The sequence below is a fragment of the Giraffa tippelskirchi genome, chromosome 6 (genome assembly GCF_054371585.1).
Source record: "Giraffa tippelskirchi isolate mGirTip1 chromosome 6, T2T-mGirTip1v1.2.pri, whole genome shotgun sequence".
NCBI classification, from domain to species: domain Eukaryota; kingdom Metazoa; phylum Chordata; class Mammalia; order Artiodactyla; family Giraffidae; genus Giraffa; species Giraffa tippelskirchi.
The window spans coordinates 44,611,959-44,638,773 of record NC_137280.1 but is presented as its reverse complement, the minus strand read 5'-3'; the positions used below and the strand labels follow the sequence as shown (position 1 = coordinate 44,638,773).

General features: G+C 40.3%; 1 protein-coding gene across 5 annotated transcripts in view; it reads right to left on the bottom strand.

Moving 5' to 3' along the window:
• SLCO5A1 (solute carrier organic anion transporter family member 5A1) overlaps nucleotides 1-26,815 on the bottom strand; it is a 270,020-nt gene that overhangs the window by 15,775 nt on the left and 227,430 nt on the right. For all 5 annotated transcript variants that reach the window (XM_081501821.1, XM_081501824.1, XM_081501823.1 and 2 more), the window contains one exon: nucleotides 11,987-12,185. In XM_081501821.1, coding sequence (XP_081357947.1) covers nucleotides 11,987-12,185 — 199 coding nt within the window. The remainder of the gene's footprint in view (nucleotides 1-11,986; nucleotides 12,186-26,815) is intronic.

Here is a 26,815-nt window from a genome sequence, read left to right as displayed (position 1 = left end):
ACAGACTTCATTTGTGTAATAGAGATCAGGCTATCCATATTCCAGGGTTCTTGGGGAAGATTAGATGAGTAAATAGATGTCCAGGGTCCAGCGTGTTCCTAGCACATAACAGGCACTGAGATGTTGTGCTTTCTTTATCTAGACAGGGCAGAAGCCAGAAGGAATAAAAGTAGCACAATCACAAACTCAAAGAGCACAAAAGGCCTTCGTGATGATTTTCTTTTCAAAAAAGATGTCATTTTCTTATTTACTCCTACAGAGAAATATTGGAAAACTAGATGGAGATCCAATTTCCAGCCTAACATTTAGTAGCTGCGTGTGTTTTTGTGTGTGTGTGTGTGCGCGCGCGCACACATGCGCAAGCTCAGTCTTGTCTGACTCTTCGCAACCCCATGGACTGTAGCCCACCAGGCTCCTCTATTCATGGAATTTTTCCAGGCACGAGTACTGGAGTGGGTTGCCATTTCCTACTCCAGGGGATCTTCCCGACCCAGGGATCGAATCCACATCTCTTGTGTCTCCGATGTTGGCAGGAGCATTCTTTACCAACTAGGCCAACTGACCCTTGGGCCAAACCTAACAGTCAATGGCTGTCAATGCCCCTCTTGCTTACAAGAGGCAACGGAGACATAATCAACACAGAAGAAAATGTGATAATTCACGTGGATAGCTTATACTTCCCCGAGAACTATAGTCATAAAAGTTACCATTACTGTACCCAGTCATTCTTTTTATTGTTAAAGCTTCTTTTAGCTTCGTAGTTAACAAATTCAAACCAGGTATAACTAGAAATTTACACGTAAAACACTATAACTTATACAAACCATCTCTTTAAATCCAGAATCATTTTTAATAAAATGATGTATCCTCTGTACAATGTTTTGAAATGCCTTTATCTTTAAAGTAATACATATTCATTGCAGAAATTTTGGAAAATACAAAAGGACTGAAAAATGAAATTAAACTCATACAATAATGCTACAATCCAGAAACATCCACCATTATGTGGTTAGTGTATTACTTTCCTTCACTGTTTTTTCAATTGGCATACAAATTAACGTTAATAACATATTGTTATCATGATTTCAGAGTGTTCTAAATTCTGTTTTTCCTGCTAACACTACATGATAAACATCCTCTATCAACTATGTTAATGTGAGGTTATGAATGGCAAATTTAGTCCTGAGTTTAATAATAGTCATAGGTTCAAGGCTTAATGTGCTTAAACAGATATTATATAGTTTTATAGAGTTCCTGTGATATCTTTAGATCTCAGTCACAAAATTTATATATAGCAGAAAATATAGCAGAAAATTATAGAAATATATTATATATATTATATAAATAATATAAATATAGCAGAAAATCTGCTATATTTTTTACCCTCTTGATACTCTTAAAATGAAGTAAAACAAATTTGGTTTGTATCTCCCAAGTAGAGCCAAAAATAGATCAAATCATATACTTGCAGCTAGAAATTAACTATAAGTCTAATAATAGAAGTAGCCAAGATAACCAGAAATACATATACCTATACACACACATATATAAGATCCTTTAAGTAAACTGTTCTCTATTTTTGAGGAATTTCCTTTAAATTAGTTATAGATAAAAGATCTTGAATGGCACCCCCCCAAAAAAAGCAATAGAAAAAAAAACTTCATAGAGTTAAATTGTCTGAATGGTTTAATTAGAGAAATTAGGAATGCTCTGACTAGAAGTGCTAGTCACCCAAGGGCTGGCAGTAGAATATTATCTAAAAGTAGCAGTATGTTGAATATACTCCCTTGTGCTATACAGTAGGAGCTTGTTGTTTATCCATTCTGTACGTAATAGTTTGCATCTGCTAATCCCCAACTCCCCATCCTTCCCTCCCCCTACCACCTTCCCCTTGGCAACCACAAGTCTGTTCTCTATGCTGATTCAATATCCTGTGATAAACCATAATGGAAAGGAATGTTTTTAAAAATGTTTATAGGTGTGTGAGTCACTTCGCTGTACAGCAGAGATTAGCACAACACTGTAAATCAACTATTCTCCAATTAAATAATAATATTTAAAATAAATAGTGGCAAGAGGGCAAGTTCAGAAGTGGTGACAAAGATAATGAAATATACCTTTCAGCAACGGTCTGAATTAACAGACTGTATTTAATTCCTAAAGTCTTAACCTCGGGACAATAAAACTACATTGAGAGAAGTAATTTCAGGAGAATACCCCAACCCCGGAGATTTTGGACCTGTGGACAGGTAGACTCACTCCATCCAACAGTCACTGCTGAACTCAGAAAACAGAAAATGCTTCTTCATCGTGTCATAGCTCAAGAAATCATCCCTAGAAAAATTCTGGCCTGGTAACTCAAGTCTCAAAATCATAAGATGATATAATAGACTTTAGTTTAAGTTCAAAAAGATGACATTGACAAATGAAAGATAATAAAGCAAGAATTATTAAGTGATTTATCAAGACTTAGTACTGTTGAAAAATTTTGTACATGGACATCAGACTTAACCTCACTTGAAACACATTTTTGAAGGGAAAGAGCAAGTAACTCACATTATACAATGTGTTTATTGAAAGTATTGCTTTGGAGTAGGAAATGGTAACCCACTCCAGTATTCTTGCCTAGAGAACTCCATGGACAGAGGAGCCTGGTGGGCTATAGTCCATGGGGTTGCAAAGAGTCCGATACAACTGAGTGACTGAGCATACACACACGAAGTATTGCTTAAGCTACAGTTTTCACTCTTTTGGCTACAAAATGATTAGAACACACCTGTGTAAAACACAGTTCAGCTGACACAGAGGGAAAGCAAACCACATTTCTTAATTAAAACTGCAGGGAAATTGTGAGTGCTGGGGAAGTAGATGTAATTACTTGAGTTAGAAGTGGGCCAGGATACTATCTAGAGCTACTAGGATTTTTCATGACGAAAAATCATCACACTCTCAAATTTGAATTTTTTTTTTTTACCTTCAATTTTGCCTTCTTGGGGTTAGAACACTTAACATGAGATATATACCCTCTTAACAAAATTTTAAGTGTACAATACAGAATCATTGACTAAAGTTATACAGCAGACGTCTAGAGCTTACTCACCTTTTTTGTCAGTACTGTTTTTAGAAAAATTAAGATTTATTTTGAAGGGAAGTCAATAAATCTTTAATAGGATCTATATGGAATGACCAAGTTAATATTACTGTTTAAATGGCCAGCAAATACCCGAAGGTATTTGAACCAAAGTTTAGCAGTTTTCAGTGTTTGCCTATCTCATAAAGATGTGTGTGCATCAGTGAGTGCTCAGTCATGTCTGACTCTTTTGTGACCCCATGGACTGTAGCCTGACAGGCTCTTCTATCCATGGGATTTCCCAAGCAAGAATACTGGAGTGGGTGGCCATTCCCTTCTCCAGGGTATCTTCCTGACCCAGGGAGTGAACCCACATGCTCCTTCTTGGCAGGCAGGTTCTTTACAACTGAGCCACCAGGGAATCCCCTTATAAAGACAATTCTCTCTAAATTCAGAAGATTAAGGAAATTGGAGACCTGATGTTTTGTGAGGTGGGAGAGATTGTCCAGGGCCATTTAGCATGCCTCCTTTTGGCATCATCAACATTAGAGCTTATTCATCTTGCTTTATTGAAATGTGGTTTCCACTGATTAGTAACTCCATGTTTCCCCCTCAACCAGACCCTGGCAACCACTATTCTGCATTTTCATTCTATGAATTTAACTATTTTAGATACTTCCTGTAAGTGGAATTGCACAGTATTTGTCTCTCTGCCTCTTTTATTTCACTTAGCATAATGTCCTCAAGATTCATCCATTTTGTCGCATATTACAGAATTTCATTTTAAAAGCCAAATCATTTTCCATTATATGTATATTATATTTATATATTATAAATATTTGTATGACATTTTATTCATCCATTGATGGGCCATTGAGGTGGTCTCTACATCTTGGCTATCAAATCTGAATTTTCTAAGGGAACCACTAATAACACATCAGGTTCATTCTACAAAAAAAAAAACCAAAAAACTGGTGACTCCATTTTGGCTCAACAGGAAAAGTTCATCCTCCTAAAACATCCCAGCTGCATCCCAGGAACTTAGGTGTCTCTTGAGTACTCGATGCTAATTCAAAGATGGGTTAGTCATTCACTACTTTAATGTCAGAAAATTCATCATGTAGGTGAGCCTGGAGCTTGTCATACAAACCTTAATAAATGGAATTGGCTTTTTATATTGTGCTTCCTTCTTTATGTTTCTTTTCTTCTTTCTGGACAATTTAATAAGCAAAAACATCACATTCAAAATCCAAATCTTATCTCTATCATTTTCTAGTTGTGTGACTTTAAGCAAGTTATTTCATCCCTCTGAATCCCTTTCTCCAAATATTTAAAATGAGAAAAATAACATCAAAGAATTATTTAACAATTGCTTATTATTGTGGGTTTTATTCCATTTTAGCCTCTCTATAATTCTAAGAGATCATTACTATTATCAACCCTCCTTAATTATGAGGAAATTGAGGTACAGAGAGGTTAAGAAATTTGCTAAGTACCTTATTGAATCTTCAGAGCAATTCAACAGTGTTACTACTATCCATATCCTCACCCTAAAGATGTGGAAACCAAGCACCGAGATGATTAATCGGCCATACTCACACAGCTAGGATGCGGCAAGGCCGTGTAGTAGCGCGCTACTGAAAGAAATGGATGCATTCTCTATAGTCTTCTGAGTAAAGAGGTGATGTGTGGACTTAGATATGTGCTTACATGAAATACAAAGTGTAAAACAGCACCTCAGTGTACTGCTCAGAAAGGACAAAAACTCTAAAATAGATAATCTGGGTTTCATTCTGTTCCACTCATTATTAACTGATGACTTTGGGCAAATCATTGACTCCCTAAGCCTTGGTTTCTTTAAGCAAAACATGAGGCTAATAATATATACAGCAAAGTGATATTGTAAGCAGTGTATATAAAAGATATATACAAGTGCCAATCACCATACCTGAGCCCAACAGGTGTCTAACAAGGGCTCCTCTCTTCACTGCCACTCCCTTCATCTCTCTCTTTATTGGCTTTAAAGGAGAAAGATCCCACATACAAGGCTCAAAATTAACATAACTGTTTTTACTAGGCAGGCCAACCATGTACTGATGAACATGTTGTGCACTGCACAAGAGCACCCAGCCAAGGGAGCAAGGAGAGACTGAAATGTAGCCCATTCCCTGTATGGAGAAAGGGCCCCATGATTCTTCACACAAAGTGTCTGAAAGTGTCAAACCTGTGCAGCTGTATCAGCCATTCAACTTTAATTCTCTTCCTAGAAGTATCTGGAGAACCAAAGGAATTCTCCAAGGAAACTGGGTTTTTCTTTCACCAATCTAATAAATTTTGATGAAGTCAGGCTGCAAATATTAGAATGAATGGACCCTTGCAGCAACCCCTGGCACTCTAATCAAGTTTCTCTTTGTTGAATACAATTAAATGAGAAGAAGTATACCATAAGTCATGGATTTAGATAATTACAATGTTTATTTACATCTTACTAGTTTCACTATTTAAGCATCACTATTTAAGTAATGTCCCAGCACAAAGGTAGGTGCCAGACATTCATTAATCTTTCAAAAAGGAAAAGACAAGAGTTGCTTTGCATAATCTAGAAAGGAAGGGAGTAAAGCCAAGAAACTAACTTTTTTTCAACATATACTAAGTGCTGGATTCTGGGAAATACCTTCCTGTACACAATCCTTGAAATCAAAACTACAAACCTTTGTTTATAATATTTAAATGCTTCAAATTGGAGGTTGAAGATGGAGCAAGGAAACATTGACTTTTCATTTGTTACACTTCTGCAGTATTTTAATTCTTTCAATCACATATATTTTACTTTACAACCAGGTATGAATGACATTAATTCCATTTTATATACAAGGAAACCAAGAGTCAACAATATTAGATTATTTTTTATAAGGTCACACTGCTAGGAAATGATGGCACAAGTACTTGCCTTTGAAAATAATACTATCTTTGACCAAGGAATTCAAGGGGAGAAGGGAGATAAATTCAAGGAATTCTTTCTTGTGACCTCAGTTTTCTCACTAATAAGGCACACTGGATTGTCTGACAAGAAAAACAAGGTAAGGTTAAGGTAAAAAATTTGAAGAAAGAAATTTTTTAAAATGGAACCACCAATATGGGGCATAGGAGAGGAAGCTGACTAGGGCCAAGTAAATGGATTGCTCAGCAAAGAAGTCCTGCTAAGAATGGAACTCATAAATTTGTAATGGAGCCAATCAGCACAATTATATAATTTTTATTCCCAGTAGTGCTGGGGAGTCCAGAATCAGTTAATTCAGGATTGGCAAAACTGATGTGGGTTTAAGCAAAAGCCTTAGAAGTCTTGAGGGGACTTGCAATTTAAAAGCAGATAAGACATGGAATCTGCCTTCCATCTCTTCTGAGAAAGCACTTAAAAGTAAGTATGATGAAAAGGGATCGAGCTTGCAGAGAGAAATGGAAAGAGTGATACCAGACTCCATGAAAATAGCAAGTGGATAAGCAAAGGGGCATGTGAAATGAGCAGATATCACCTTGCATAGAAGCCAGTCTGCCCCATGGAATCTCTACAAAGCTCTGAACCCAAATCCAACAGAGCCAAAAGTGACCACAAAGCTGAAAACAATGGGACTCAATGGAGATCTGAGAGAAAGAAACTGAATCAGTGGGCCTTTCCATTCTCATACCCACATACCTTCATCCCCAATTCAGAGCTCTGAAATTCATCAAAAAGCTCTTCTTCAAAAGAAATAGGAAAAATTTTTAAGAGCTAAGCTTCTACATTAGATATAGACAACCCATAATAAAATTCCCTCATTCTTACATGAGAGGAGGTGGGGAAGAGAAGGGGACATATAACCTGAACAATGCTAGATGAGTCTTGTCAACCTGTAAAACCTAGAGTAAACAAACAGAAAAATTGACCTTTAAAATTAAATGATAAAATATAAGTCAAAGAAACAAAGTTAAAAAATTGGAATTCTATGCACAGAGAGATCTGAGAAGATATTACTCTTGTTAAAATAACATCAGGATGTTATGAAAAGGGAACACTTACAATACAACAATGAGAAAAATTATTCTCAAAATTCTAAGTTTACATAAAAAATAAAAATCAGGTTTGGAGAAATATCATAGAAAACAACATATGAAATATGACAGAACAAATTAAACATACAGGCAACCAGTCTATAAGTTCCAACATCTGAATAATAGGTGCCCTGGAAAACATGGGGAAAATGAAGAGGTGAGAATGAGTTAAAGATATTGATGAAAATTTCCCTGAGGTAAAAAAAATTAAAAAGACATACGTGTTAGATTAGAAGAGTTCTAAGAGTGTCTAACACAATGAATGAACAAAGCCCTAGGCAAGACATTCATGCATCCATCCGCTCATTCATACAACAAACATTTTTGCAGATGCCTTTTTTTTAGTGCAAGTCGCTCAGTCTTGTCCAACTCTTTGCGACCCCATGGACTATATATCCATGAAATTCTCCAGGCCGGAATACTGGAGTGGTTACCCATTCCCTTCTCAAGGGGATCTTCCCAACCCATGGATTGAAGCTAGGTCTCTAGCACTCTAGGCAGATTCTTTACCAGCTGAGCTACCAGGGAAGTCCTGTTGTAGAATGAGGCTGCAAATGTTATGTAGGCAACTATAGTAACTGTTCTCAAGGAGCTAATATTTTAGAGGAAAAAAGACAACAGTAAGCAAGTAAACAAGATAATTTCAGATAGTGGCAAGTGTGATGAGGAAACTAAAGAGAGGTGATATGATAAAGGATGAGGGGGGAGTGAGCTCCTTAGACTGGACAGAGAGGGAAAGTCTCTCTGGGAATGTGACATTCTCAAGACAAAATTACAGGGTAGAGCATTCCTTATGAAATTTCAAAACACCTTGAATGAAAAATATCTTCAAAACTTCCAAACAAAGCTGGTCACAGACAGATGAGAACTTGGATTGAAATTAAATTTGCTAAGTATCCACAGCATTAAATGACAGATAATATGCACTTCCCTGGTGGTACAATGGATAAGAATCCACCTGCCAATGCAGGGAACTTGGGTTCAATCCCTGGTCTGGGAAGATTCCACATGCCAAGGGCAATAAATCCCATGAGCAGCAAGTACTGAGTCCAAGCACCCTAGAGCCTGTGCTCCACCACAAGAGAAGCCACCACAATGAGAAGCCTGTGCACCTCAATAGTAGCCCCTGCTCACCGCAACTAGCGAAAGCCCACTTGCGGCAAAAAAGACCCAGCACAACCCAAAGATAAGTAAATAAATAAAAATACTAGATGACCAAACAATGGTTTCAAAGTTTGCAGAAAAACAAATGTTTAACCTATAATTCTATACCCACTCTAACTACCATTTAAATGTGAAAGAATAATAAAGACATTTTAATAAACTTAGGGATTGAGAAAGCTTTTCTTACCAAGTACCCTTCCCTAGGAAGTTATCCAAGGACTTTTTTCTGGCAAAAAGAAGAGTTAACAAATAAACAACTATATAGACAACTACTAGTGGGCACAACTGAGATCTATGAAAGGAAGTTCAAGGAAATAAGTTATGCAAAAGAGCATTCAATCCAACTGAAAGATTATAGAGAGTTTCTGGAAAAAGGAGGAGTTAATAAAACAGAAAGTATAAATGAGAACTTACATATATGGGCAAGATAAAGGTCCTTAGTAGGAGAAAGAACATGCCTTTGGAACTCAAAGACAAACAACACAAGAAACTCATGGTCCAAATATGATACAGTTTTAAGCAGGTTCCCTTTCCTGACCTACTTAATAGAGGATTACTTCTTCCTCCATCCCTCTACTTTCTGCAGGAAATGAACCAAGTCTCTGTACTTAAGAGAACCTCATGAAGGAGCCCTTTGGTGAGATGCTAGGATTATGATAGAGGAATTCAATAAAATTCATTTGCAAAATGAACAGTAGGTCCTGGGCTCCTTCCAGTCACCACCTTACCTCCAGCTCTAGAATGCCAGAAGCTGGGCTTACAACCTTGAACGCACCACAACACAGCCCCAGCCAAGAGATAGGAGCATCCTTTTCTTGAGGAGTTGAAGTACCTCAGAAGTAAGACTTCAGGTTCTCACAGCGAACACCCCAGTGAAAATGCCAGCTGTCTCCATGCAGGTACCCTATGGTGAGATCCACCAAATGACAAGCCCTACCCTCAGACACAGAGCCCTACTTCTCAGCCTTTTAAATTCACACTTTTTAATACTGAGAGAAAGCTCGGGCTGACTTGAAATTTAAGGGAAACTTTCAATAGAAGGGAGACAGCAAAATAGAAAGCAGCCACTCAGAGGATACAGACAACTCAGGAAGGAAAAGAAACTCTAAATAATGTTGGAGAAATAAGAGAAGCTATCCCATCCATGAAGCAAGAAGACTAGGAGCAGGGAACAATCAAAAATCAAGAGAGAACTTTGGAAACTAAAAACCACAACAACTTTAAAGAAGAATTCAGCAGAAGGCTGGGAAAATAAAGTTGAAGAAATCTTTCCCCCAAAATAGAACCAAAACTAGATATAAAATAGGTTGAAAAGACTAAGAAAATGAGAGAATCAATGAAGGAGCAATAAGAGAAAAAAAAAAAACTGTGGGGGAGAAAATATCAACACTAAAAAGTTAAAAATGGAAATGAAAAACATGATCTGCAGACATTTAAAGTTCATCAAGTGCTCACAGGAGGCAAAAAAAAAAAAAAAAAGACCCACTCCAACGTGTATCATGGTGAAATTTGGGAATACTGGGACTAAACAGAAACTTCCAGGAAGGAAAAACAAGACACATACAAAGGACTGGGAAAAAGGAGGGCCAGAATTCCCACAACAGCATTAGAAATTAGACAACTATGGAATGAAAACTTCAAATTTTTTAGTGAAAGTGATTTATCCAATCCAAAATTCTTTACCTAGACAATTTGGTAATAAAATGTAATTTTTTTAAAAAAAGGCTATTTCATGAAAAATTTCAAAAAATGTAACCGCCTTTACAGGCTTCCTGTAGCCACTGGAAGATGTGCTCTAATAAAATGAGGAAGTAAGATAAAAGAGAGACCTTCACAGATCCCAGAAAACCGAGGATCAGTACAGAGAGAAGCATCTAGGATTCCCAGGTGACAGTGGGGCAGCAGGCCCAGAGAGATCCCATACAGACGACTCCAAGGGGTTGGGGAATGTATTCCTGAGTTCACCAGATGGGCAAAAAGTAATACTGAGATTTCTTGAGTCCTCAGAGGATATGGGAAGCTAGATTCAGATTCAAAGAAAACAAAGGAAATGAAAATAAAGTGATGATTTAATTCCAGGAAAATCACTGCTGTACAAAAGAGGAAATCTAATCATGATACAGTGCATGAACCTCAGCTGCTAACAATACTGTCATAATCATAACATGAAAATGTCAAAAAGAATTTGAGATCAACTTGGGAAGCAAATGCTAAACTTCTCATTTACCAAGACAGGAAGTCAAAAATAATGTCTCAATTTGGTTAATTTATACAGTATGCTTTAAAAATATAGAGGTAAATACCAGCAGAGATAGCTAAAGAGAATTTTAAATTATCATCCCTGGGAAGCAGGGTTAGTCAGGAGACTGCTGGGGTTTTCTTACTAATTTTTAAAATTCTATTTATGTTTGCCAATTGCAGTAAAAATAACTTGATGGAAATTATTCTTAACGTATTAGTGATGACTAATAACAATAGCTAACTTATCTCTGAGCACTTGTTCTGTGCCAGGAGACCTGAGAACTTTACACGTTTCTTGTGTAATCCTTGCCTGTGATCATTAAGTCAACAGACCAAATGTTTGGGTCCCTGAAAAACACATGTGTTTAAAATTAATGCTCCAAGTTGATGGTATTTGGAGTTGAGGTCTTTGGGAGGTGATTCAGTCATGAGGGTGAGGCTCTTACGAGTGGAATTACTGCCCTTATAAAAAGGACCCTAGGGAGAAACCTCACCCCCTCCACCATGCGAGGACACAGCAAAAGACAGCCATTTATGATCCAAGAAGCAGGCCCTCACAAGACAATGAATCTACTAGCACCTTGATCTTGGACTTCCCAGCTCTGGAACTGTGAGAAATAAGTTATTCTTGTTTCTAAGTCACCTAATCTATGGTATTCACTTAAAGCAGCCTGAACAGATGTGTAAGTCATACCTCAGTTTTGCCATCTGTAAAATCAGGATGATAACAGTATCTACCTAATTAGTGCTGCTGGTGAGGATGGATGAGTCAATATATATAAAGCATTTAGAAGAATGCTTGACATGCAGTAGTATTAATATAAGGGTTAGCTATGCATTGAACATCATCAACATGGTTATTGGCACAGAAAGATCTCCAACCTATATTGTTACATTAAAAAAAACTAAGCCCAGAAAGTATGTATAGGATGATACTTTTTGGAAATAAATCAGGGAACAATGAAAAGACATATTCTTATATAAGGAATATCCTTGAAATGATACACAAGAAATGAATTAAAGTGGCTCCCTGGTTTGTCTTTGGGGAGAAGTGGGATGGAGGACTTGAGGTACATTGTATTCTCATTGAACTTTGTTTTGAAATTATGTGAATGTATTACCTATTCAAATCTTTACATTAAAGAAAAAGAACAGTTTTCATTAAGCCAACAAGCCTTTCTTCCTCATGGACTGTAATCCAAATGCAATGGGAGACACTCCCAGGGTCCAAACAGACACACATAACTGAGAGACCACGCTCTCTGCCCATCGAGGGTGCAGTGCCACCAGGACAGAGACAGAGACGCGATGAACCCTGTGCAAAGGAGGGGCACAAGGTGGACCCGGGGATCCAAACAGCGCTGGGTTTTGCAATTAAGTCACAACCAGGAAGAGAGGAGACAGCTCTTCCAAGACACTTACCCTGTCGTGTAGGGGATGTTTATGCCCCCTAGATTGATACTTTCACATCCAACAATAAACAGGGTTGAAAAGCACAGTAAAGACACACCACTGCAGATCATTGCTAGTTTTGCGGATTCTCTTGCACCAAGCTTCAATTTTTTTATAATGTAGCCTCCCAGGACAATCCCAACACCGGCACTAGGGACAATGATGACGCCTGGAGAGAAGAAGGGAAGGACAGGATTAATTTGAAGTAATGTACACTATTTTGTTTTCTAAGTATTCTGTTTCTACTTACTTATTAGTGCTAAGGCAAAGAATTTTTTAAAATACTGTCATCAATAAATCTTCAATGTTTGTGATTTTATAGTACAGTTTACTTTCAACAAAGAATTCATATCCAGAATGTGCAAAACTTAACAAAGATATAAAAAGAAAGACAAGCAAGTGAGCAAAACTTAAATGGCTCTTCACTAAGAAGGAAATTCTGCTGACTCATTAAGATATAAAGATGCTCATCCTCTTTCTTAGAGGGAAATGCAAATTAAAGCCACAATGAAAGAATACGCCACGTTAACCATATTGGTAAAAATTGAAAAGTCTGACAATACCATATATAGGCAAAAGATACAAAGCAATGGGCATGCTCTGCATGGCTGGTGGGATATAAACTGTGACAGACACTTTGCAAGACAGTTTGGCGTTATCTGGTAGAGTTGAAGATACACACATCCTGTGACAGACAAGTCCATTCCTAGATCTGTACCCTGAAGAAACTGATGCACACAGGGACCAAAAGAAGTTTACAAGCTATCTAAGCACCATAGTAGCTCCAAACTGGAAATAAGCCAAACATCCATTAATAAATACATCGCATGAAGTAAATTCATGTACTGAAAAGCTACTTTACAAAATAAAAATTAAGACACATAATTACATGCCATTGCAATGAAGGAAGTAAAACACAACAAAAAACACAGCCTGCCTGTATTTGTATAAAAAGTTCAAAAACAGGTAAAACTAAATGTTGGTTTAGAAATGAATATACAGGAAGCACACCTATGAAGGAAAGCCAGGAAGTAAAAACTGCCATAAAAGCCAAGACGGTAGAGGGATGGGTGGGATCCAGAAAGGATATAGGAGCTCCTGGAAAACTGAAAATGCTCCTTCCCATGACTTGGGTAGTCGTTGCACAAGGGTTCATTTTATGATTATCCATTATCTCTAAGGATTTTTTTGAAGGATAGTCAATTCACAACGTGATGATTTCAAGGGTAGAGCAATACAATTCAGTTATATGTGTATATAGAGATGGAGAAGGAAATGGCAACCCACTCCAGTATTCTTGCCTGAAAAATCCCTTGGACGGAGGAACCTGGTAGGCTACAGTCCATGGAGAGATATAGATATATAGATTCTTTTTCATATTCTTTTCCATCGTGGTTTATTACAGGATTTTTAATATTATTCCCCCTATGCTATACAGTAGGACCTTGTCGTTTATCTACTTTATATATACTAGCGTATATATGTTAATCCCAACCTCCTAATCTATCTCTCTCCGACTCTTTACCCTTTGGTAGCCATAAATTTGTTTGCTATGTCTGTGAGTCTATTTCTGTTTTGTACATAAACTCATTTGTATCATATTTTTGGCCACGCCAAGCAGCATGCAGGAACTTACTTCCCAGACCAGGGACTGAACTCATGCTCCCTGCAGTGGGAGGACAAAACCCTAATCACTGGACCGCCAAGGAATCCCTGTATCATATTTTAGACTCCACATATAAATTATCTAAGGTTTGATTAATGCACTTCTGTGTCCATTAGATTTCACAGTTAAAAAAAAAAAAACTAAAAAATTAGTTATATTGTCTGCCCATGAAACTTACAATCTAAAAGAGAAACAAACAAAGCAAATTAAAGTATGATAGCCTGGCAGCCCACTCCAGTATTCTTGCCTGGAGAATCCCATGGACAGAGAGCCTGGCAGACTAGTCCACAGGATCGCAAAGAGTTGGACACAACTGAAGCGACTGAGGGCAAGCAGGTGCAAGATAATTATACAAAGGGCAGGGACAAAACAGGGGAAGAAGCACCTGAGTCTTCCCTGGGAGAAATCAGAGAGGACTTCACAGAAGTGGCAGTATGTGAGCTGACACCCAGCAGATGAGACAGAACCTGCCCAATGTGCCAGCACAGAGAGAATATGCTAAGGAAATATGTGCAAAGGGGCATAAGATAGCAGAACTGAGGATTCAGAGTTTAAACTATGGGACTGTGGAATGCAAGACACTGGGGTGAGGCGGGGTGTGGGCAAGAGACCAAGCCCATGTGGGTAAGGCCAAGTGAGACCATGAAGGATCATGGAGAGGAGCTCAGGGTATACGTCTAGGCAACAGGAAGCCACCGAGGAATCCTGAGCCAGGGTCAGAGAGGATGGGAGGTGTGCACAACAAAGATCGCCGCTGGCAGAGAGATGCAGTCAACATCAGACACTTGGTCAGGAGGGAACTGCTAAGGACCACGTTAGCCACAGTCAGGACCCACACTGACAATCATGAGCTGTGGAGGGAATGGGGACACACAGAAGGTGGCAAGGATCCAGAATACAAGGAGAAAAGGCGTGGAGGAGCACAGCTCAAAAGCCCCATGGTAGACATGCCAAATGTGATGGGCCTGGGGACAAGCAGGGAGAAAAGCCTCATCAGTGGTCCCGGTGCTGAGAGCCCAGGAAGAGCCGGCCTGGGGCATTCAGAACTGGTGGCAGAATTCATGGCATTTATGGGATGTTCCAACAAGAGCACCTTCCTCTGTTCTACTGACTGAATAAAGTCAGATGAGCAGAGGAAGATGAAGCTTGAAAGGAGATCTCAGTAAGAGCAATTTTAAGGGTGCCGTGAAGGCAGAAGACAGGCTGCAATGGGTTAAACCATCTGTCGTGAGGATTTAGAGACTGGAATTCAAACTCTTTGTAGAATTCAGACTCTAAAGGGAAAAGGGGCATGGGTTTAGAATTAAGAGTGGGGCCCTGAATACTCATTGTAAGGACTGATGCTGAAGCCGAAGCTCCAATACTCCAGTCACCTGATGCGAAGAGCCGACTCATTGGCAAAGACATTGATGCTGGGAAAGATTGAGGGCAGAAGAAGGGGGCAACAGAGGATGAGATGGTTGGATGGCATCACTGACTCAGTGGACGTGAGTTTGAGCAAACTTCGGGAGATGGTGAAGGACAGGGAAGCCTAGTGTGCTGCAGTCCATGAGATCACAAAGAGTAACTGAACAACAAGGCAGACTGAGCAACTGAACAAGGCAGAGCTGGGACTTGGGGAATTTCGCTTGTTTGTTTACACATGCAGGGGACTTAAGCATAGTTATACACGCACAAAGAGATTAAAAAGAAATGGCAGATTGAACAGGGAGGGAAAAGGTTATCTAATGCCAAGGCAAGGTCTGTGAGAAGGAGAATATAGAATTAAAAGCACAAATGATCAGATTAGCCCTGGGGAGAGAGAGACTCCTGCAACTGAGCTGGGAATCAGATTTGGGAGGGGTGAGGGTGGGGGATACATCAATGGGTGGGTGATAGCTCCTCAAAAGGCAGTTTTTCTGTTGCTGTTGTTATTTTGGAAACAACATACAACACATATTGTAATAAAACAACATACAGAAATATAAAGGACCGAAACCCCACAGCTTACATTCTGGCAGAGTTCACTCCATCTTTTTTTCTGTGTTATTTTCCCCCTCAAGAAGTGATAACAGGGACTTCCCTGGTGGTTAAGACTCTGCACTCCCAACGCAGGGGGCCCAAGTTCAATCCCTGGTCAGCGAACTAGATCCCAAATGTGGCGACTAAGACGTGGTGCAGCCAAATAAATAAATACTAAAAAAAAAAATTTTAATAAAAAGAACTGATAACGTGTAGATTCTTTATGATGTCGTTGTTCAGTTCCTCAGTCATGCCCAATCTCTGCGACCCCATGGATTGCAGTACGCCAGGCTTCCCTGTCCTTCACCATCTCCAGAAGTTTGCTCAAACTCATGTCCATTGAATCGGTGATGCCATCCAACCATCTTGTCCTCTGTTGTCTCCTTCTCCTCCTGCCTTCGATCTTTCCCAGCATCATCAGGGTCTTTTTCAATGAGTTGGCTATATAGATTCTTTATAGCTTTGGTTTGGGAAGAGCTATCAGTTCAGTTGAGTTGCTCAGTCGTGTTCAACTCTTTGCGACCCCATGAACCGCAGCACACCAGGCCTCCCTGTCCATCACCAACTCCCTGAGTCCACCCAAACCCACATCCATCGAGTCGGTGATGCCATCTAACCATCTCATCCTCTGTCGTCCCCTTCTCCTCCTGCCTTCAATCTTCCCCAACATCAGGGTCTTTTCAAATGAGTCAGCTCTTCTTCGCATCAGGTGGCCAAAATACTGGAGTTTCAGCTTTAACATCAGTCCTTCCAATGAACACCCAGGACTGATTTCCCTTAGGATGGACTGGTTGGATCTCCTTGCAGTCCAAGGGACTCTCAAGAGTCTTCTCCAACACCACTGTTCAAAAGCATCAATTCTTCTGTGCTCAGCCCTCTTTATAGTCCAACTCTCACATCCATACATGACCACTGGAAAAACTATAGCCTTGACTAGACAGACCTTTGTTGACAAAGTAATGTCTCTACTTTTTAATATGCTGTCTAGGTTGGTCATAACTTTCCTTCCAAGGAGTAAGGGTCTTTTAATTTCATGGCTGCAATCACCATCTGCAGTGATTTTGGAGCCCCCCAAAATAAAGTCAGCCACTGTTTCCCTATCTATTTGCCATGAATTGATGGGACCAGATGCCATGATCTTTGTTTTCTGAATGTTGAGCTTTAAGCCAACTTTTTCACTCTCCTCTTTCACTTTCATCAAGAGGCTCTTTAGTTCTTCTTCACTTTCTGCCATAAGGGTGGTGTCATCCGCATATCTGAGGTTATTGATATTTCTCCCGGCAATCTTGATTCCAGCTTGTACTTCATCCAGCCCAGCGTTTCTCATGATGTACTCTGCATATAAGTTAAATAAGCAAGGTGACAATATACAGCCTTGATGTACTCCTTTTCCTATTTGGAACCAGTTTGTTGTTCCATGTCCAGTTCTAACTGTTGCTTCCTGACCTGCATACAGGTTTCTCAAGAAGCAGGTCAGGTGGTCTGGTATTCCCATCTCTTTCAGAATTTTCCACAGATTATTGTGATCCACACAGTCAAAGGCTTTGGCATAGTCAATAAAGCAGAAATAGATGTTTTTCTGGAACTCTCTTGCTTTTTTGATGATCCAGCAGAGGTTGGTAATTTGATCTCTGGTTCCTCTGCCTTTTCTAAAACCAGCTTGAACATCTGGAAGTTCATGGTTCACGTATTGCTGAAGCCTGCTGTGGAGAACTTTAAATAGGCTGGAATAACCACTGTGGGAAAGAGAGTGCTAAATAAGACTATGTACTTGGCTTTGCAAGTGGAGAATACTGTGGGTCCAGGTGATATTAGATTTCAGAAGTCTGCAGCTGCATCGATGTTCATGCTTTGATGGCTTGCTCCTGCATGGTCAACAGCCCATGTTGGGTATTAATAGATTAATCTAAAGTCTGAGCTTTGCATGGGTTGGCAGGAAAAAAAAATTGATATTCATCTTGTAATCCTCACCACGGTCCTGATTTTAAAAAACTAGTAATGGCTGTTTTACAAATGAGGAAGTTACTGGCCCAAATGCACACACAGGGGAAGAGGAGACAGATGGAAACGGAGGTTTCTGCCTCCCAGCACAGCCCATCCTCCACAGCACCACAACTGCTGCTCAGAACCAGCAGTACCTGGAATCTTATAAGTAACCTAACTAGAGCTCTGAGTTGCTTAACAAACTTCCCTCCTTATTAAAGAACAGTACAAATTACACCTACATGAATAAAAAGCTTTACCTTTAGAGTGCATCTGTCCATTAATAAAATTACTATTTTAGTTGAGCAATGTTTATCTTTATAGATACCGTGCTAGACCCCAGGAGAGCAACAAAACAAATCCCCACACTTACAGCTGAGTCATAATTTAAAGTGAAAGTCACTCAGTCGTGTCTGACTCTTTGTGATCCCATGGACTATACAGTCCATGGAATTCTCTAGGCCAGAATACTGGAGTGCGTAGCCTTACCCCTTCTCCAGGGGATCTTCCCAAACCAGGGGTCAAACCCAGGTCTCCTGCATTGCAGGCAGATTCTTTACCAACTGAGCTACATAATTTAAAAGTAGTGTAATTTGTTTGCCTGTGCATCCTAATTAGTATTCAGGGGTGTTTTTTAGTAATCAGTTCTTTAAAACAGAAACTTTGTCATTAGCCAGTATGAGGTCTCATCAAACACAGTGAAGATCTATTAAAATTTCCTTCTAATGTCCCCATTCTCTAAATCTCACTGAACTACCAAAATGGAAAGATTCTGACCATGCATTCAGGCAAATGTGAACAATGCTCAGAACTCCAGCTTGAGTAACAGACCCAAATGTTTTGGTGTTGGCATTTTAGGCAAATGGAATGAGTAGGGACAATTTTGTGCTGGGGGGGTGGGGTGGGTGGAGGATCGGGGGAACAATAGAGCCTTCTCAGGGACCCTTCTCCAAGCCCCTGGCTCCCTGCAACCCAGCTTTAGTGGTTTGGGGTAAGCCTGTGGGAGGCACGAAGCACTGAGGGGCCAAGAGTTTCAGCCTCTCCATCCACCACCTTGCTGCCACCTAAGCTTCCCCGAGCTTTACCACTGCCTTTGAAAGGGGAGAAAGAAATGGGTATAGAAGATGGACTCTCCAGGTAGAAGCAGCCCTCCTGCCGCTAACTCTGAGCTCAAATTCTCCTCACCGGCTGGTGCTCTCCTGACCTTCCCTGTGTCCACAGACCCAAGCGCCCCTTCTTCTGCCTCCCACCTCTGAGCCTCTACTTCTGATCCAGCCCCTCCTCCAGCCACTGCCAGACAGTTCTGTCACCCTCGAATTTCTGCTCCTCCCACCCTCTAGGGGTCAAGATGCAGGGAGGGTGGGGCTACAGGGTGGAGAAAAGGCATCAACAGGGGGCGGGTAGAGGGAGGACAGAGCAGTGGGGAATGATGAGAAAGCCTGGACCAAGCCAGGGGCCCAGCCCAGGGCACAGGTGCAAGAGGATGGAGGCCAATGCGATTCCAAGTATCACAGACAATTCCGGGTAAGAGTGTGGGTCATGAAGATACAAGTTCAAATCTCAGTTCTGCCACCTACAAGCTGTCTGCCCTTAGGCAAGTTTCTGAATATTCAGGATCTTGGGTTTTCCTTGTCTGGAAAATGTGGTTAAGAATAGTTTCTTCCTGGTAGGTTGTTAGGATTACCATAGAAAGTGCAATTTTCTTGAGGAGATCTCTAGTCTTTCCCATTCTACTATTTTCCTCAATTTCTTTGCATTGATCACTGAAGAAGCCTTTCTTATCTCTCCTTGCTATTCTTTGGAACTCTGCATTCAAATGGGTATATCTTTCTTTTCTCCTTTGCTTTTCACTTCTCTTCTTTTCACAGCTATTTGTAAGGCCTCCTCAGACAGCCATTTTGCTTTTTTGCATTTCTTTTTCTTGGGGATGGTCTTGATCCCTGTCTCCTGTACAATGCCACGAACCTCCATCCATAATTCATCAGGCACTCTGTCTATCAGATCTTCCCTTAAATCTATTTATCACTTCCACTGTATAATCATAAGGGATTTGATTTAGGTCATCCCTAAATGGTCTTGGTCGCTAAATTGTGTCCAACTCTTTGCAACCCCATGGACTGTAACCAACCAGGCTCCTCTGTCCAAGAGGATTCTCCAGGCAAGACTACTAGAGCGGGTTGCCATATCCTTCTCCTGGGGATCTTCCCAACCCAGGAATTGAATCCCAGGCTTCTGCTGCACCTCCGGCATTGCAGATGGGTCCTTTACCACAAAGCCACCAGAGAAGCCACATCTTTATTATTATCTGCCTACTATTAATGAATTTAACATTTGCACTAATAAATATATTGGAATTATAACCTGGCAAATTTCCATATGCTATTTAATCTACAGGATTGAATTTAAACTTACAACTCATAACAGTCTAACATAAACCTGTATGTGCTCTTTTATATATAATCCTTTGATATTTAGCTACTCTGTTCTCTTAAACACATAAACCTCTTTTGAGCTTTTAAGCTACTGTGTGTATATGTGTGTGTACTCAGTCATGTCCTTCTCTTTGTGTCTCCTGCATTGGCAGGTGAATTCGTTACCACTAGCACCACCTCCAAAGCCCACTGTGTGTATATGTGCATGTATATATGTGTGTGTGTGTATGCTAACTCACTTCACTCATGTCTGACTCTTTGCAACCCTACGGACTGTAGCCCTCCAGGCTCCTCTAACCATGGGATCCTCCAGGCAAGAATACTGGAGTAGGTTGCCATGCCCTCCTCCAGGAGAGCTTCCTGACCCAAGGATCAAACCTGAGTCTCTTACATCTCCTGCTTTGGGAGGAGGGTTCTTTACCACTAGAGCCACCTGGGGAGCCCCACTGTGTATATAGATCTGAATCTAAAGATCTAACCACTACAAAGTAGTGACCAGAGGGCCCTGCTTGGTTCATATAAGGTCTGTGCACATCCTACTGCTTTCCAGTAGGAAATCTTTTATCCACTTATTTAACCAAGCAGATTGATATGTTAATTGTCCTACTTCCTTTCTCTTATTTCCAGCATGATACAGTAACAGTCAATTTTGAAGTCTTTACTCTGGATCACAATATTGCTTGCCCTTAAAAAGTGTGCCTGGATGAAGTCAAAAGGTCTTTATGAAAATGATATTCAGGGGATCACCAAATATTAAAGCTACTGATGGATTTTTCCTCTTCACTCCAATTTTTGTCACCATGTAGATAGACATTATCTGTATTGCAAATAGACACATAAAATATGTTTAAGCTTATGCATTATTTGGAACAAGAAAATCTTGAATTAGAAAGAGGAGGACAAAATCAGATGACCCACTTATCATATAGTATCTAGAAAAATGGTACAGATGAACCTGTTTACAGGACAGGAATAGAGACGCAAACATAGAGAACAGACATGTGGACACAGGGTGGGAAAGAGAGGGTAGGACAAATTGCGAAGTACCATTGACCATATGTAAAGTAGATAGCTAGTGGGAAACTGCTGTACAGCACAAGGAGCTCAGCTCAGTGCTCTGTGATGACCTAGCGGGGTGGGATGGGGGCGGAGGTAGGAGGGAGGTTCCAGAAGGAGGGGATGTACGTATAACTGATTCACTTTGTTGTACAGCAGAAAGTAACACAACATTGTAAAGCAATTATATTTCAAATTAAAAAAAAAATTTAAGAATGCTTTAGGTTCAGGGAACTGCAATCGTGCTGCTATTGTTATTGTGAAAAATCATAATTTGCTTTCACAGGACCCAGCATTCACCCTCAAGATAAGATCTGCCAGCATCTATTGGGTTTACTTCTCTCTTTTCTGCTAGACTGAAAGGTTCCTGTGCATGGCAAGGACTCTATCTTTGTTATCTTCATAACTTTCTAGCAATTTCCAAGGCCTGGAAAATGCAAAGGTGAATAATTTTGTAATTTTAAATTTGTTACATAAAGTCTTCAAATGACACTCATTTTTGTTTTCAATGATTCCTTGAAATAGGCCACATCTTGTTTTACAAACAGGAAATCTCAGATTTCATTTGGGAGCTAAAATAACTTGCTAAAATCAGTTTAAAGCTGGCAGGCACAAAATATCTAGACTGAGAAAATCTCACTGTTAACAAAATTCTGAATTAGGCGTTTTTAGCAAAAGTTTAACTGCGAAATCACCACAGGTGACAAAGTGTGGACTGTCGGTGATCCTCTAGCCTCTTCTATGGTGAGATCACAAGGGTGCAGACTGTCTCACTGAAGTGAATCGTTAGTACAGACAGAGCCTCAGAATTTGCGTGTTCCACATTAAAAGCTCTCTTTAAGTAAGTGAAAAAGCGTGTGACTTGCAAACCTAAGACTATGAATCATTACAAAATACCACCATGAGCCATTATGGTTCCCAGGTTTTGCCGTTGTCTTTGGGGAAGTGGCGGGGAGGGGAGTGGAGGAGAAAGTGGGGTGAGATCTAGAAAAGAAGGAAGTACGATTCACTCTCTCTTTCTCTTTCCCTCTTTCACTTCTTCTCTTCCTGCACACATGCACACCACACACACAGACACACACATGCTGATGTTGGCTGAGTGCCAGATACTGTGATAACTACTCTTTGGATAGAATTTCGTCTAATTCTCAAAACTGTGTGGATTTTGAGTTGCTCTGAAAGCAGAATGGATCTGACAATCAACAGTATCTCTACCTTGTGTCACGTGTGTGTCTGTTCAGTCATGTCTGACTCTTTGCAACCCCAGGGACTGTAGTCCACCAGGCTCCTCTGTCCAAAGAGTTTTCCAGGCAAGAATACTGGAGTGAGTTGCCATTTCCTGTTTCAGGGGATCCTCCTGACCCAGGGATCAAACCCACATCTCTTGTATCTTCTGCTTTGGCAGGTGGGTTCTTTACCAGCTGAGCCACAGGGGAAGTCTCACCTTGTGAGTCATAGTCTAATTATTAATAGAAGCATTTGTCTTTCATAGTAACTCAAAATCATGGAGCATCTTACAATGAATGGCATCTTAGGTTGGAAGGAATACAGTAGATTCTTTCCACATTGCAGGCAAGGAAGCATCCAGTGAGTGACACAGCAGGGTAAACAAACTCATATTTATTTAACTTTTCCAAAGACTATGTTTGTAATCTTATGATACAAAACAAATGTTTTCCTATCAACCAAGCCTAATTATTTTACCCCTTTTTAAGCTTCCACTTTCCCTTGCAAATATTTTCTTATAGGAAATAAATACCAATTATTGTCAGAGGGGAGAAGAAGATGAGAATAATTTTCAAGCTCAAGCCTTGAAGCTAGCAAATTTTAAATGGTCTGAGACGAGACCACATAGTAAGTATACATTTCCATAAACTACACATATACCCACAAAGTATCACAAAAACACAAAATAACTTTCTCTTTTGTATATTTCAATATCATCCTTGTGAAAAAAATCTCAGAAATTCCTTCACAGGACCCCCCCTGGTGGCCCAGTGGTTAAAAACCTGTCTGCCAATGCAGGGGACATAGTTCGATCCCTGTTCCAGGAAGATCCCACATGCCATGGGGCAGCTAAGCCCATGCACCACAGCTACTGAGCCCACAGTCTAGAGCTTCAGAGTCGCAACTACTGAAGGCCGAACACCTAGAGCCTGTGCTCTGCAACAAGAGAACCCACCGCAATGCAAGAAGCCTGCGCACCACACCTAGAAAATAGCCCCCACTTGCTGTAACTAGAAAACGTCTTTGTGCAGCAATAAGGACCCAGTGCAGCCATTAATTAATTAAACAGAAATCCTTTCCCAAACTATGAACAAAGTTGCATCATTAGAATTCATTGGTAATGCCTTTTTTATAATTTGGTGGCTGTTTTAAGACAGAAACCAAACTATTTCTTTCAATCCATACTATTTCATAGCATAACATCAAGTCACACTGTAAAGGGTGTTTGACTGGATCAGGAGGATCAGCCCCGTGTGATGACAGGAACAGCATGTGTCAATGAAAGCTAGTGGCACCAGGAGAGAAAGGCTATGCGAGTTCTTGTAGGAATTCTCCTGAGGAAGGTAACCTGGCAGGGCAGCCAGCCTCGCACAGGGCCTGCTGCAGACAGCCTGTCTCCATTCCAAGCGCCAGCAGCAGAGCTCTCCAGCCAGTTTCCTCTGTCAAGGACCCGTGACGGCCACAGTGGGGCTGAGATGGGACCATCTGCAGCTCACCAACCAAGAATGCTCTGAAGTCTCGCGTGGCCTTGCTGAAATGATTAATAAAGGCTTTACCAAGGAATGACACGCCTCTGAAAACTTAGCCCCCATCACATCAGCATGGAGATAGCAAACCAAGCTCACACTGAGCCTCCACTGGGGATAAATGGATCTCTTTCAACCACAATCACACTCTCTTCAACTCTGCCAACTCAGGGAAATACCATGCAGCTGGACAGAAATATGAGAATCCCAATCTTAGGGATCCAAGGTCTTGGGAGCACTGAAGGAAAGGTAATAAATAGGGACATTCAACAGAAGAAACAAGCCCACTTTTCATTTCAGGTTTCTGCAAAGCTCTGGCTGAAATAATATATAAAATCAAACGCCACACTGGGTTGTAAAAGGGATTCAAAAATCAAATCAAATAAATATTTCATCCTGTATGGCTTAAAAAGCTAAGAGAGTTGTCTGCATCCAGGCAATAAAACCAGAGGGCAAAAATAACTTGATGGGATGCAAAACATCAGAGAGCTTACTTCCGTTTTTCACTGGCAAGCTTCAGGTGAAATGGCAAAAGCGTTATTGCACAACAAGGGTGTACATTCTGTAAGGGCAATTTCACAGGAGACTAGTAGGATGACCTTTTTCAGTGATCAAAAGAAGCCTCAAAGGAAGACCTTGGTATTTAGTTACTAGACTCAGTTTCTGTTTAGAGAGGCAAAGCCTACAGATGTGGGCCAGTGCCAAATGCAAATCCCTCTCTGGAGGCCCTGTAGGTGAGGTTCATTTTCTGTCAGCAGTTTTTAGCGTCTCCCCTGTCCATTTTTGTCCAAGTCCAGAAGCTCTTCAGCCTTCCCATCAAGAGAGTTGATGGTTATTATGCCCACGAATTGCTGAGCCACAAAATCTGGCAAAGATATCCTTCCCCTGGGAGAAGTAAATGGATTTTTCAAATTCTATTTATCCAAAATATTTTTGTGACAAACTTCTACACACCTAACTATATTTGTTAGAATGCTTTTGCCCCACAACGGCCAAGTGAAAATCTGGCTTATTAAAAACGACATTAATTCTGCAAATGAACAAGCAGGACCAGTTGTTGTTTAGTCACTAAGTCATGTCTGGCTCCTTTGCGACCCCATGGACTGGAGCCCACCAGGCTCCTCTGTCCATGAAATTTTCCAGGCAATAATACTGGAGGGGGTTGCCATTTCCTTCTCCAGGGGATCTTCCTGACCCAGGGAAGGAACCCACATGTCCTGCATTGACAGGCAGATTCTTTACCACTGAGCCACCGGGGAAGCCCAAAGAGGACTAAAGAGGCCATTTAATAAAGATTGTCAACTCAGTAATCTAAATGCTCTGCTTTTTATTCTTTGTTATATTGACAGCTTCACTGAGCTATAATTCACATACCATACAACTCACCTAGTTAAATAAGTGTACCATTCAATGTTCTTTAGTATATTCACAGAGATATGCAACCACAATCATTTTTAGAACATGTTCGTGACGCCAGAAAGAAACCCTGAACCCATCAGCCATCATGCTCATTTCCTTCCACGTCCTTTCCTCAGCCCTAGACAACCACTAATCTGTGTTCAGTCTCTATAGATTTGCCTGTTCTAGACCTTTCATGTAAATAGAGTCATAAAATACATCTGGCTGGCTACTATCACTTAGCATAATGCTTACAAGGTTTGTGCATGCTATAGGACGTGTCAGTACTTCATTCTTATTTATGGCCAAATAATAATCCTTTGTACTAAGAGACTCCATTTGATTTATCCATTAATCACTTGATGGACATTTGAAGTTGCTTCTATTTTTAGATACTATGCATAATGTTGCTATGAACATTCATGTGAAAGTTTTTATGTGGACATATGTTTTCATTTCTCTTGGACATGTGCCCAGAGATGAAATTTCTGGATCACATAGTAATTCAGTGCTTGAGGAAGTGCCAAACTGCTTTCCTAAACAGCTGCATCATTTGACTTTCCTACTGCCAGTGTGTGAGGTTCCAACTGCTCCACATCTTCACCAGCATTTATTTCCACAAATAATATTTGATTACAGACATTCAGATGGGTATAAAGTAGTATCTCATTGAAATTCTGATTTGTATTTCCCTGATAACTAGTAAGATTGAGCATCTGTTCCTGTGGCCATTTGTACATCTTCTTTGGAGAAATATCAATTCAGATCCTTTGTCCATTTTTAATTGCCTGTTTTTCTTTTTATCATTGAATTTTAAGAATTCTATATAAGGGCTTCCCTGGTAGCTCAGCTGGTAAAGAATACGCTTGCAATGCAGGAGACCCCAGTTTGATTCCTGGGTCAGGAAGATCCCCTGGTGAAGGGATAGGCTACCCACTCCAGTATTCATGAGTTCCCCTGGTGGCTCAGATGGTAAAGAATTCACCTGCAATGGGGGAGACCTGAGTTTGATCCCTGGGTTGGGAAGATTCCCCAGAGAAGGGCATGGCAACTCACTCCATTATTCTTGCCTGGAGAATCCACATGGACAGAGGATCCTGGCGGACGACAGTCCGTGGGGTCGCAAAGAGTCAGACACAACTGAGTGACTAAGCACACAGACATATGAGGGATACAAGTACCTTATCATAGATATATGTTTTGCAAATACCTTCTCCCATCCTGTGGGTTGTTTTTTAACTTTTTTGGTAGTGTTTTTGACATAGAAAAGTTTTTAACTTTGATAAAATCTGGAAATTCCTTGATGGTCCAGTAGTTAGAACTCCGTACTTTCACGGCTGAGTGCCTGGTTTAATCCCTAGTCAAGGAACTAATATCATACAAGCCACAGGACATGGCCAAAATTTTCTCTTAATTCAATAAAATTCAATTTTGGTTGCATTATCTAGTTCAAAATCACAAAGACATAAGCTCTATAAATAAATACTAAAAATGTGATCAACTGCCACAC